General features: G+C 36.1%; 1 protein-coding gene across 1 annotated transcript; it reads right to left on the bottom strand.

The window, feature by feature from the left end:
- Nucleotides 1-11,722: 11,722 nt before the first annotated feature.
- On the bottom strand, nucleotides 11,723-12,292 carry LOC120076130. Its single transcript, XM_039029906.1, has one exon. The coding sequence runs from the start codon at nucleotides 12,290-12,292 to the stop codon at nucleotides 11,723-11,725; it is 570 nt and encodes a 189-aa protein (XP_038885834.1).
- Between the last annotated feature and the right edge of the window lie 2,898 nt (nucleotides 12,293-15,190).

The following is a 15,190-nucleotide window of genomic DNA, read 5'->3' as shown; positions in this document are numbered from 1 at the left end:
GTAAGTAGATAGATTGCTCTCTTAAGGGCTGATCCCGGGGTTTGAATGATGTGGTACCATACACCTTCTCATGGCTCGAGAGGTGTTCACACATAGTAGGACTATATTGTATTATTCATTAGAGGGATCAATGGTACTTAAGGAGTAAGATGTAACTACAGGGGCAAAATGGTAAATTGGCTCAACTGTAATTACGAGCATCTGTGAAGGGTCATCGTACTGATAATTGGTTAAATCCAATGGACATAGCAATATATCTATGGTAAGAAGAGTTCAGTTGTAGGTCTTTAGTGGAATGTCTGGCAGTTAACAGATGGTGGATATCGTGGCTAAAGAATTTAGTTAGTTATTCACGTACCATTGGAGCTTCGAGCCATAGGTCCATAAGGTCCCCTTGGTAGCTTGGATACAAGTTGAGAATTAGTTTTTGGGTCAGTTTGAAATGTTCAAATTGACAAGAGGGAGTTCGATTATATATGATATAATTGAACTAGTTAATTATATATAATATAATTAACTTTACGTATGAGATACATCAATTTGGAGAAAATTGGATACAAATATGATTATATCTAGTGAAGGAAAAATATTATGGTTAATATATGATATTTAACCATAGGTTATGAATATAATGTGATTATATTTATTATCTATTAATTGGACAGTTATGGGATAATTGGCCCACGTCTCTTCTGTTTTCATAATGGATGAGTTGTAGGAACTCTTATTTAAGAGCACCTACGAGCGGAAGTGGATCTTTCCAATTCATTGTGACAGAATTACCACATATACATTCAAAACATACTAATATACATTTATAATGCTAGAGAGATCAAGAGATCATACCAGATGAAGATTTCTTCTTCACAGCGAGTCTAAAACCCAACCGTCTACCTCGAACAATCACCACTCGGACAGAAGGAAACGGAGATGACACCACCACTTAGAGCCCTCAGTATTCTTGGAGTGAGAATCCAAAGTGTGGGCTTTGTTCGGATTTGGTAGAGGGAAGGAGGAAGAGAGGCCGTACACAACGATCAAGCAAGTGGGTGATGAGGTCGTCTATCGCATAGACAAGATGCTTGATCGTTTAGGTGAAGTATACGATCGTGTAGGAAAGGGTAAGCAATCGTCTAAACGATCGTGTAGGAAAAGGGTGAACGATCGTGTAGAAAAAACTAAGTGATCGTCTATATGATCGTTTAGTAAATATCGGGAGCTAAACAATCACTTAGGAAAAGATAAACGATCGTTTAGTTAATAGCGCGTGAAGGTGTAATTGGTAAGCGATCGCTTAGCAATATCGTATATGTAAGCGATCGTGCAGGCACTATCGTACAGGCACTGATTTTCTAAAGGATGACACTCTTTTAACACAATGTTCGCACCTCCATGCTCAACACACCGTCAGCTATTTATGCATCTCAAAGTGATCTTTCAATACGCTCATCCGTTATTTAGAACAGAAGAGACGTCATCCCATTTCCTTTATAACCGTCCAATGAATGTGATCTCATCATATTCATAACATATAAATTAATATCATATATTAATTATAATATTTTCCTCTACTAGATATAAATCATATTTATATCTAATTTCCTCCAAATTAATGTATCTCATACGTAAAGTTAATTATATCATATTTAATTAACTCGTTCAATTATATCATATATAATTAAACTCTCTCTTGTCAATTTAAACATTTCAAACTGACCCAAAAACTGACTCTTAACTTGTATCCAAGCTACCAAGAGGACCTTATGGACCTATGGCTCGAAGCTCCAACGGTATGTGAATAGCTAACTAAACTCTTTAGTCACGATATCCACCATCCGTTAACTGCTAGGCATTCCACTAAAGACCGACAGTTGAACTCTTCTTGCCATAGATATATTTCTATGTCTATTGGATATAACCAATCATCAGTACGATGACCCTTCACAGATGCTCGTAATTACAATAGGCCAGTTTACCGTTTTGCCCCTATAATTACATCTTCCTCCTTAAGTACCACTAATCCATCTAATGAACAATACAACATAGTCCTACTATGTGTGAACACCTCTTGGGCCATGAGAAGGTACGTGGTGCCACATCGTTCAAGCTCCGGGATCAGTTCTTAAGAGAGCAATCTATCTACTTACCCCTATTTTGGGGAAGAAGTGAACTTCATCTTGTGAAGCTGAGTTCCCAGCTCTCAAATCAGACGAATCCTCAAAATGGTAGGTTTGAGTCAGTGCTTTAGCCACTCGCACCCATGCAAATCAAAGGACTGCCCTCAATGACAGGAGTTCCCAACTCACTCAGGATTGAGGTCATGTTACCTATGGTCATCCTAGTGAAGTGAAGTCTCAGTCATGAATGGAGTTATATGACAAGGCATTAACACTTTGAGGTCAGGTCTTATACAAAATCTTTGTATAGGACGCCCCACTCGCATGTCCACTACACGAATGATCAGGATCAGACCATCTGTGACAAGTCACAATATTTATAACAATTCCACAAAGCGGGCCGCGTCCGTAGTGTTACCAGGATAAGGTTTCCCTCCTATATCCGTATACTACAAACTATTTTGATTGTCACTTAAGACATGATCCACTTATATGTCACTACATACATGTTTAAGTTACATAAAGACAACCAGGGATATTAAGTTTATTAGTTTTTGGTAAAATAAAAAACATCTAAATGTGCAAAGTCAAGTAGTGAAGTAAATATCATATATATTATACATCACAAGTGTTCGTACAAAGTTATTTACAAACTACAGGACACGAGACTTTAGAGCACAAACCCCAACATGAGTAAGATGAAGAATCACTTGGAGACGCTTAAATAGCTCACGGCGTGTTAAGCATTATTTGGCAGATAATGTTGAAGTGTGTCATCGCTTAGTAAAATCAGAGCCTATACGATAGTGCTGAATGATCACTTACCTATATGATAGTGTTGAGCGATCGCTTAACGCTTACACCTGTGCGCGCTATTTACTTAACGATCGCTTACCTTTTATTAAACGATCGTTTAGAGCTTGAGCTTTTTTAAATAATCGTATAGACGATCGCTTATTTTTTCCTTCACGATCGTATAGACGATCACTTACCTTTTCCTACACGATCGTATTATTCACCTAAATTATCAAGATTTTGTCTATACGATAGACGAGCCTTTCTCCCACTTGCTTGATCGTTGTATACAATCTCCCTTTCTCCTCCCCTCTACCAAATCCAAACAAAGCCCACCCTTTGGATTCTCACTCCGAGAATACTGAGGGCTCCGAGTGGTGGTGTCGTCCCCCATTTTCTTATGTTCGTATGGAGACTGTTCGAGGTAGATGATTGGGAGTTGCTGAATGATAGTGTGCCGTTCCAGTGAAAGCGAGATTTGCTGTGAAGAAAAGTCTTCAATTGGTATGATCTCTTGGTCTTTTGTTTATTGATTCTTAAAGCATGCCAATAATGTAGCGTTGTGAATACATATCTGTATGATTGAATGTATATGTGGATATTCTGTCACAATGAATTGCAAAGATCCGCTTCCACTCATAGGTACTCTTGTATAAGAGTTCCTTCAGGAATAGTATCTCAACTCTCAGTACCTCAACAGATTGGTGTATCAAAAAGGAGAAATCAAACCTTGTTGGACATGGTTCGGCCTATGATGAGTTATACTTCCTTACCTGATTCATTTTGGAGTTTTGCAGTATAGACTGCAACATATATTTTCCATCCAAGAGTGTTACGGGAACACCTTTGGAGTTATGGAATGGTTGTAAAGCTAGTTTACGTCATTTCAGAATTTGGGGTTGCTTAGCAGATGTGGTTGAGAAAAATCCTAAGAAACTGGAACCTCGTTCAAAATTGTGCCTGTTTGTAGGCTACCCCAAAGGAATGAGAGATGGTTACTTATTCGACCCTAAGAAAAGTAAAGTGCTTGTGTCGACAAATGCTACTTTTCTAGAAGAAGACCATATAAGGGAGCACAAGCTTCGAAGTAAAATAGTGTTAAATGAATTTTCCAAGGAATCTATTGAATCTTCAACAACTGAACCTTCAACAAAAGTTGTTGAAAACCCAATACCTCAACAAGAGTTGTTGAAGTTGGATCATCTAGTAGGTCAAATCCATCTCAAGTGTTGAGGGAACCTCGACGTAGTGGGAGGGTTGCGAACCCGCCTGTTCGTTATATGGGTTTAACATAAATCATAGCTATGGTAGTTAACGGAGATGTTGAGGATCCATTGTCTTACAAGAAAGCAATGGAGGATGTCGATAAGGATGAGTGGATCAAAGCTATGGATCTCGAAATGGAGTCGATGTACTTCAATTCGGTTTGGGATCTTGTAGATCAACTTGATAGGTTAAACCTATAGGTTGCAAATGGATCTATAAGAGAAAACAGAATGTTGATGGAAAGGTGCAAACCTTCAAGGCTAGACTAGTGATAAAGGGTTATACCTAAGTCAAGAGAATTGGCTATGAGGAGACTTTCTCACCTGTTGCCATTTTAAAGTCTATCTAGATCCTCCTGTCCATTGCCTCATATTATGACTACGAGATTTGGCAAATGGACGTCAAGACTTCCTTTCTGAATGGCAATCTTAAGGAGATCATATATATGCAGCAACCTAAGGGATTCATAACCCAAGGTCAAGAGCAAAAGGTTTACAGGCTTAATCGATTCTTCTATGGAATGAAGCAAACTTCTCGATCTTCAAATATAAGATTTGATACTACGATCAATTCTTTTGGCTTTGATCAGAATATTGATGAGCCCATGAACAGTTCAGTAGTTTTTCTAGTGTTGTATGTAGACGATATCCTACTAATTGGGAATGATGTAGGTCTATTGATTGAAGTTAAGAACTGACTAGTGACCCAATTCCAAATAAAATATTTGGGAGAGGCTCAGTTTGTTCTGGGAATACAGATCTTTAGAGATCAAAAGAACAAAATTCTAGATTTGTCTCAAGCATCGTACATTGACAAAATGCTTGTCAAGTATTCGATGCAGAATTACAAGAGAGGTTTATTACCTTTCAAGCATTGAGTTATATTGTCTAAGGAATAGTGTCGTAAGACACATTAAGAGGTTGAAAAAATGAGACGGATCACCTATGCGTCAACTGTTAGTAGCCTAATTTATGCGATGTTATGTACTAGACCTGAAATTTGCTACGCAGTGGGGATAGTCAGTAGATATCAGTCTAATCTAGGATTTGATCACTGGATCGCCATTAAGAATATCCTCAAGTATCTATAGAGAACAAGGGACTACATACTTATGTATGGTTTTAAGGATCTGATCCTTCACGGACTCTAATTTCCAGACTGATAAGGATTCTAGGAAATCCACATCAGGATCAGTGTACACTCTTAAGGGTGCATTCTTGACTCCACCATGGAGGCTGAGTACGTAGCGGCTTGTGAGCTGCTAAAGAAGCTATTTGGCTCAGGAAATTCTTGACTAATCTGGAAGTCGTTTTAGACATATCAAAGCCCATAATACTTTATTATGATAATAGTGATGTTATGGCTAATTCCCGAGAGCCTAAGAGTCACAAGCGTGGGAAGCACATAGAGCAGAAGTATCATCTCATCCGAGAGATTGTGTATTGAAGGGACGTGATCATCACGCAGATCGCTTTGGAACACAACGTTACTAATCTGCTTACAAAGGCCCTCATGACTAAGGTGTTTGAGGGTCACCTGCAAAGTATGAGTCTATGGGATAGGCCACGTTTAGACTAGGGCAAGTGGGAGATTTATACTTGGTGTGTTATGCCTTATTTTATTGTTTTGTATACTTTGTATATTAATTTGACTTTTATATTGTACACTCCACTAGCTTTAGGTCAAGTGGGTGATTTTTGGGGATGATGCCCTAAATCTCGTAGGATCCTATAGTTTGTAATTGTATTGTACAAACATCTTATCCTGGTGACACTACGAGTACGACCTGCTTTGTAAATGTTACAATTGTTGTAAAGTTCTATAAATGATCTAATCCTGATCATTCATGTGCAGACATGTAAGCGGGGGTATTCTATACAAAGGAGTTTGTATAAGACCAGACAACGAAATGTTTAGTCTCATTATAAAACTCCGTTCATAATAGAGACTTACATCTCACTAGGATGACCATAGGTAACATAACTTGAATCTTGAATGAGTTGTGAACTCCTACCTATGAATGTGGTTCTTTGATTTGTATGGGTGAGAGTGGATAGATCGTCGACTCAATAAGCCTACCATTTTGGAGATTCGTCTGATTGGGGAGCTGAGAACACAGCTACACAAGAAGGAATTCACTCATTCCCCAACGTTGGGGTAAGTAGATAAATTGCTCCTTTAAGGACTGGGAGGGGTTTGGTCATAGTTAGACTATGATTTATTGTTCATTAGAGGGATCAGTGGTACTTAAGGAGTTAGCTATAACAACAGGAGCAAAATGGTAATTTTGGCCAACTGTACTTACGAGAAATTTGTGAAAGATCATTGTACTATTGACTGGTTATATCTAACGGTCTTTATGTAGTGTGATAAATGAAGCTATCGGTCTTTAGTGGAATGTTCGAAAGTTAACGGATGGTGAATAACTTAATTAAAGGGGTTTGATTAATTATTCATGTATCGTTGGAGCTTCAAGCTACAAGTCCATGAGGTTCCTTTTTTGTAGCTCAACAAGAATTAATGATAATCAATTTTTTGGATTAATTTCAATTGTTCAAATTGATCGAGGAAATTAATTATATGTGATATAATTAATTTAATCTAATTATATATGATATAATTACTATAAAGTTTATTTGAGAGGAAATAAATATTTGAATATGATTCAAACATTAATTATATGAATTTGATTCATATAATTAAATTTCATATAAATGGATTTATATTAAATAGCATTGGTGAAAGAATAAAAACTATAGATTATATTGTATATGATGCAATATTAAGCTATAGGTTGTATATTATATATGATATGACATATGGTCATATATATAATATATATATATAAGTTATTTATTATACAATATATAATGATTTTAATTATAAATTAAAATAATTATTTTTTCTATTTTTAATTTTTAATTTTAAAATTTGATTGAAGAAAAATAACTTCCCTCCTCTATTCTTTCTCAACTCACAACGTGTGAGTGGTGAGGTGGTTGTGTCTTTTGGGGATTAGGCTTCTTCTCCCTCGGGCTTTCACAGAGAATTACAGAGAACATAGTGAATCACATAAAGTGTTCCAAGACTTGATTTTCCCATCATCACATCCTCTCATCCCTCTCTTCCAAAATAGACAGAGCCTACACCTCTGGGATTTTCATCCAGAGAATATAGAGGTCTCCATCGTGGTAAGGGTTTCTAAACCCATTCTTCTGTAAATTTTCTCTAGCATGTTGTATTTTCTTCTTAAATACATAATGACATTGTTTCTTGTTTCTGTAAAATTCATAATTTTGTAAATTTTAGGATTTGGGTCCGATCCCCTTTTTCGCTCAAGGACTTTCAATGGTTCCTTCAAGATCTACTAAAGGGCCAACCTCCCTGATGTTGTACATATACACATATTGATTTCCTTTAAATATAAAAGATTTATAGTTATATTATAGCATAATTAGTACTTTGATCCTACTTCAGTGGTCTGGAGGGGGCACTATGAAAAACCAGACTAATGTTCAAGTATTGTTTGCAACACTATTTTTATTTTTAATTTTAATTTTAGTTTCGATTGTTTCTAAATATTAAGAAGATATATGTATTAATGAATTATTCATCATATTTATTTATTTTTATTTTTATTTTCAATTTTAATTTTTGAAAACTATATACAATATTTTGACTTTTAGTTAATTTTAATTTTGATTGTTTTAATTCTTCAAATATATATATATATATATTAATGAATTATACACCATATATATTTATGTATTATTTTAATTTTTGAGAAAATATACATTATTTAATTCTTAGTACATTTGAAATAGGTTAGGAAAATTTAATTCCATTTTATTTTTTCTCAAATATACATTGATCGACCAAATGTATGAGAGGTAAAATATTTCTAAGTGCAAGCATACAATGTCGAAGAAGTAATAATCTCGGAGTATTTCAAGTATCAAATCCACTGGACTAGGTGTAATTTTAATTGATCAAGACTGAAAATTTAATGCGACCGAAGGTAACCTAAATGAATTGTGTTGTGAATGAACAAGAATTTAAGTTAAAAACAATAACAATGGTAATCAAACAAGGTTAACAATGCTTCAAACTTTCGAACTTTATGTTGAAAGTGATGCAGTTTCATCACTCTAGGGCAGTGAAGTATGCATGGGCAGAAATCTACATCTATTCAATCTTGTGTCAAGTTCCTTTAGGAGCTTTAAGCAGTTACTACCTAACATTCCCACCGGTAGTTGAATCTTAGATTAATTAAAGATAAACTTCTTTACCCTATGGTGCCCCTTATTCCTAAGGTAACGTGACCCTCTTATTCCTAGGCTTTTGGTCCCATATTCCTTTGTGATATATGTTTGTATTCTAGCCTTCTTAGCACTAAATCTCCACTATATTATTAAATTAAGTGAGCAATTTAATTTATCAATACTAACTTTAAATTCAACAGAAAGAATGCATAAATCAAGTTGGTTTGAAGTGCAACATTACTTAAACCATAAAGACCTTAGGGCATCCACATTGTTAAGCCCCTAAAGGAATTTAGCTCATGATAAATGACAAACTAAACATCTTTATTAAATCAAGAATCATGCTACAATGTAGTTTGATTGGTGGAAATATGGACACATAAAATAATTACAAAAATTAAATGGATAGCTGAAAAATTACAACTCAAAGAACTTGGGCAAAGCCTCAAGTTCCAAGTCTTTCCCTAGGATGATTCCTCCCTTTTCAAGGTGAAATTGGGCATCAACACACACTTTCGTGGGAAGAGATATCCTAAAGCCGCTATGCCTTCAAGGAACTTCCATTCTTAAAGCTACTGACTTGAAACGTTGAGAAGAAACCCAAAAGGCTGCTATATAAATGGCAGATGTTGAGAAGGTGGTGATGGGGGCGACGACGGGATCATGAAATGAAGATCCTTAATCCCTTTTATAGGCACATAAATGGTTGGGGAAGACCGGATTTCAAGCTTTGAACAATTTCTAGGTGAAATCGGAGTTGCCTAACTGATCAAAACATGAAAATCGGAACTGCTCTTGACTGGTTCGAAATTTGGAATTTTATGGCTCACTGATGTGGGTGCATCAGATGTAAAATTTGCAGAAATAGCCCAAAAAGCTGCCAAAATTCAACATATTGGTTCCAAAAAAGCAAATAATAGTCTTAACCTCAATTATCCCCAATGAACTCAATTTAGCAATTTAGGACTAAAATTAGAGGCAAATTCATGTGTGAATCCATTTTTCATAATAAAAATGCCGAAATAAGAACTCAAATTCATGCATTTCATAGCCTATATCATACTCCCAAACTTAATCCTTTTCTTGTCCTCAAGAAAATATCATAAACAACACCCAAACATACGTGCTTAGTTTGATAAATGTAAAGACAACAACTTTCAGAAAGGGTCTCCAATCAAATACCTTGTGAAACTACAAACTCCCTAAGAATCCTCACAAGAGTTTCCATTTACCCAACGACTCAACATTTCAACTAGCAACCTAAACATGCCAAACTAGTTAAGCTACCAATCATTGACCCCAGGGAGATCCAAAACATGCCACAACTTCACCTAACACCATACTAACATGGATTGCACAAGAAACTTTTCACTATTTCCCCCAAACATACACTTTTGCTAGGACTTAAGGCTTACATTTTACAAGCCTTCACATTTTTTTATTTTTTAAAAAATCTTTTCCTTATTATTTTTTCCTTTCTTGCCTAGGAATGACCCTCAGCATCACTCTTACCTTCGTTCCAGCTTGGCCCCTCGGGTTACCTGTGAGCATCTGATTACGAGCAAGAGTCACACTTGAGGCAAAACACTCACTTTCCAAGCTAATCTTTTCATATAAAGAGAGCACAAGTATATCATTCTCCACTTCTAGCTACTTTTTGTGGTCCACTTAGAAAGGCTTTTTTTTAAAGGTCTAGCATACATACGTGTACACATTCACATAATAAATAATACATTGGAATAAAAAATGTGAAAGTTCTTCCCCCAAAAATTAAAATAAGTGATGTCCTCATTGCTCAAGAAAGAGAAACTACAAAAGGGGAAAAAAAACAAGAGAATGGTGCATTAGCTTGGTTGCAAAATGTATGGCTAGAATCTCTTAGTACATAAAACTAGTGAGCATACAGGAGACTAGCCTAGAAAGGTTTTGCATAAATAAAAAAACATAAAACTTTTGGTTTTGTATTCTTTTGGGGCTGAAACCAAGGTATAGAAAAAGATATATAAGTATCATCATAAAGAACATCCTTGCACAACAAATAAAAAAAAAAAAAAAAAAAAAGTAAAGTCCAGTAGAAACAAAAACAACCGCTAACATAAAATAAAACAAACCTAACAACATAGGAAAAAACTAAAAACAAAACAAAATAAGAGTGAGAGAAGGAACATGATACTCCCCTATTGAGTTGAAGCATCATCATCAACTTCTAGGCCTCGGTCTTCATCAATAGGATCTTGGAGGATGTGATCCGAGAAAGAAGGGATAACTGGATAGTACCCAAGATGAGCGTAGGAAAGGAATATTCTGAAGGCCACATTGTGATCTTTAGCATACTGCCAATATACTTGGGTTTGCCTCATGAACCTCTCCAATTGGGTGTCTGCTGCAACAATGGAGGCATTAATATCATGTAGCTGTTGGGAAGGTTCTACTGTAGCATCACCTACTACTATGGCAGCAGCAAACATATAGGCAAAATCGAAGGGAACATCCCTTTGATTGGGTGGAGGATGAACTGATTTTGGAGACTTCTACACTGAATAATGAATCTGAAAGGGGATCATCCTCAGTAGGGAGTTGCACAAAACTCCCTGATGGAGTTGCCTTGGCCGATAGGGAGGAAAATGTGGATGGAGATTTTGTTGCCTTGCCCTTCCGAGCAGCCTTGTTCCCATACAGCCTTCTAATCAAACTCTTATCAATTTAGGGTTTGACCCTGTAAATCTCCTCTAATGCATCGATCACAACCTCAGCCCACTCACACAACTTGTGGATCAATGAGAGGAAGAATAATCATTCTCTTGTTCTCGAGCCACAATCGATCATTTCTTGGTTTATGAAGCCTTCCAAATTGATAGAAAGTTGCATATTAATATTGTAAAGGAGCATTATTCACTCCATGGAGGCGGTGGTTTCATGGGTAGTGGGTATGACACGATGCTTGAAAAGTAGAGCCAAATGGACAAGGACTCCGTGATGTCCAACGGCTGCATGGTATAACACCCAGTCTTGCCTTTTCTCTTCAAGGTACAGAGGGCAGTTTCTCTTCTAGTGCCCTTCTTCGTTCCAGTGGAAACATTTTCCTTTATCTACAGCGTTAGACTTGCCTCTTCTACCAATGGGTTTCTTCTTCCCTTTTCCTTTGTTCTTTTTAACTAGAATACTCTTAGTTTGTGAAGAAGAAGCAATATTAGGCTTTTGGGAGGACGTTCCTCTCTTCTTGGCGATAGTAACATTTATTTCCGATTCCAGACCTTTTTCTCTCATCATAGTCTAGTAAGCCTATAGCTCATTTAGAAGAGTAGTCAAGTTATATTCTATTTTATTCATAAGCGCGTTTGTGCAAAACTGTAGAAAACTCTTCGGAAGAGATTCTAGAATAAAACCAATTTGACTCTTCTCGTCAACGACAACCTCATTTACTTCTGCCACATTGAAATGTACCATCATGTTCAGGACATGTTCTCTAACAGAGGCCCCTTCTTTCATACTGCAGTTGTAAATGTACTTGATAGAATCATGCCTCAGGGAGAAGGATGGTTGTCCAAACATCCCACGGAGAAATTCCATAATCTTTTTGGTAGTACCCATACTCTCATGTTTCTTTGCCAAGACATCAGATATGTTGGCAAGGATATAGGCATGGACTTTGTCATTAACCCTGATCCATCTGTTGTATGCATCCCGAACAGTTCGATTTGCATTTGAGCTAGGAATGGGAGGACACTCCTCTGTTAGAATGAACTGAAGATCATCTATCACTAGTATAGTATTCAGGTTTGTTTTCCAGGTGGCATAATTATTCCCAATAAGTTTATCAAACGCCAACAATTGTATTAATGAACTCGTCATTCTGAAAAATATAAACAAATTTTGATCAGTGAATTGTTTTTTTAAACCCAATCAAGTTTTTAGCAAAGTAATAATATACTCAAGATTATTTTTGCAACGATACTACAACAAGACATTCTTGACTAAATACTATCTCTAGAATAACTCATATTCCGATAGTCATTTAGCTACTGTTTTTTTTTTATAAAAAATTATTAACTCTTTAGTAATTCTGTAAGTGTAACCCTTTGTTTTTAGACCTTAGAAATCGGCCCCAACGATGCACCTAAATTGGAAAGTCAAAGTTGAAAACGACTTTAGAAATCCTATCCATTTTTGGAGTTTGAGTTGTTCTGAATCCTTTGTTAAAAACCTCCGAGGGGATAGCCGTCGTTAAATGACTAGTGAGGCGACTTAAAGACGACAAGTAAGTACAACATAGGAATCTCACGATCCAAACCAACAGAAGAGACCATAGGATATGTTGACACATATCTTTCACCCATTTACTATGAACTACTTCCCCCATTCACTTTGATCTTGACCTCATGACAAACACTTTTCGAATGGAGCAATCAAGGTATAATCGACACGAAGTGTTGCATGGATCTCACGGTGGGAATTTTATAGGAACGTGAAAATTGAAATCAATATATCGTATATATGATTTTCCATCAAACAACTTCCCCTCATTCACCTTGATATTGATTCACGTAAATACTTTTCGAATGGAGCAGTCGAGGTATAATCGACACGAAGTACCGCATGAACCTTATAGTGTGAACATCTTGAGACATGAAAATTAAAATCAAATTGTCACATTCTATTTTATGGTGAACAACTTACCCTATTTACCAAAATCTCGATTCATGTAGACACTTTCCGAATGGAGGTCACTCCCAAGGTGACATGAAGTGAAACATGAATTTTGATTGTGAACTCTTAGGGACATGAGAGCTAAAAATAATCATATCATATATGTTTATTAATCTCCCACTAAAGAGTTCTAACATATCATATACGATATTTATTTTCACTGAAGTGTTCTAATAGCATATCATATATGTTATTAAACTCCCACTGAAGTATTCTAACGTTAGACTGGGTATACATTTTCTTAGGCTTGTTCCGACTAATTAAACAACCTAAGTCTAGGTGTTTATCCAAGTATAACATTTATATTTGGATTTAACCTACGATGTCTAGGTGATAAACCAGTTTAGAAACCTCACACCTCATGTATTGCTCATGAAACCGGTTAACATCGCTCAATTATTCGGCCATAATCCCCAGGTAGGAGGTGTTCCGTAGACCGTCAACTTAAATACCCCCAGCCTTAGACAGGATTATATACCGATTGAGTTTGTAACCCTAGTTTTACAAGTTTAATGACCTATTTTAACTATTTAAAACAGGTGATTAACCTTCGTGAGCATGCAACTGTTCTTTGTTATGGATTTTAAATGTTAACCCAAACAACTTATAAAATTTTAGACATGCTAAGCATCCACAAGATACATCAAAGACATTCAATATTTAATATAACACTTATATTAAATAAAAGAAATCCTAAACATGCATACTATATATTATAACACTTTATAACATACATTCAATGCATATAACATGCTTTCTATGGTGGGATTCTAAATCTACATAGCATACTTTATGCACATACGAGATTTATTTAATTATGACATACATCACATGTATAAATAATTAAACACATACTGATATGGTTTTAGTTTTGACATTTTCAAGCAAACAAAGGCCTAATTACTACAAAAATCAGCAAGAATTGGCACCAAAATGCTTCTAGACCGCTAGAATCGCCCCAAACCGGACCTGAACAGCTTGAACCAGACCTGAATTTCCTAAACTGAACCAGCCAAAAACCTTTTGAGGCAAAACCAAATAGGACAAGAAGAAAATCGATCGAACCGGCCAAACTCGCTCATCTTCGGTTGTCAAACTGGTTCAAACACGCTGCTTGACGCTTGGTCGGTTGAAACTCGTCGCTCGATTGAATTCTTGCTCACTCTTGCTCAGTAATATGAGCAGCATTGCAATGCTCAAGGGTAGCATCACAACGCTTCCTAGACAGAAGCTCAACTTTAGATTTCTACAACTCGGCCTTCTTCACTTCTTTCATCAATTACAACTTAATTTCAACTTCAACGACCCCAAATAAATTACAGACTCTTGAGCACATATACAAGCTTATCAATCAAGAGCAAATTACAAATTTAATAAAGGAATCAAAGAGACTTTAAATGCCAAATCTCAGAAAACCATATAAGTGCACCATTTTCATATATCTCATAAAAAACACCCACAAAGCCAAAGTTAACCAAATTGAATACTTAAATGATGCTCTGACACCAATTGAGTTAGAAAACACGCAGTGGAAGTAAAATGGATCATTAAGCATTCTAATTCATTAATTTTGGCTTTAAATTAAGCATGCTCATAACCTATAAGAGGGTTTCATGACAAACCTTTGAAGAACCTCTTCAAACTCGAATTCTAGCTGCAAATCTTCTCCAAATCTGCTTGTGAACCACCTCAAGGCCTTCCCTACTATTCTAGGTGCCTTAGATTAAGTTGTGGGACTCAAAATAAACTTGAATTAAGGGAAAATGGAGAAAAGGTTCCGATTTATCAGCTGAAGAGTCTTCTTCAACCTTTGAAGAATTTTTAGCTTAATCCTTTCAGTTGCATCACGATTTCCACATCAATCTTCTTTATTTATTTCATGACTTTCATGCAAAAAGGATTGTTGCATGAATTGCACCTCATGCTTGGAAGATTGACTAAAAAACATGGTAGAGTATGTGTAAGCTACTTGGTTTGTAAGTGGAGAAATCCCACTTTTGAGATTTCCATTTTCCATCACTTTTCAATTTTTTATTTTCTAAT

The sequence above is a fragment of the Benincasa hispida genome, chromosome 4 (assembly GCF_009727055.1).
Source record: "Benincasa hispida cultivar B227 chromosome 4, ASM972705v1, whole genome shotgun sequence".
NCBI classification, from domain to species: Eukaryota; Viridiplantae; Streptophyta; class Magnoliopsida; order Cucurbitales; family Cucurbitaceae; genus Benincasa; species Benincasa hispida.
Note: the sequence above shows the minus strand (reverse complement) of the source record. Positions and strands in the feature narration are given on the sequence as shown.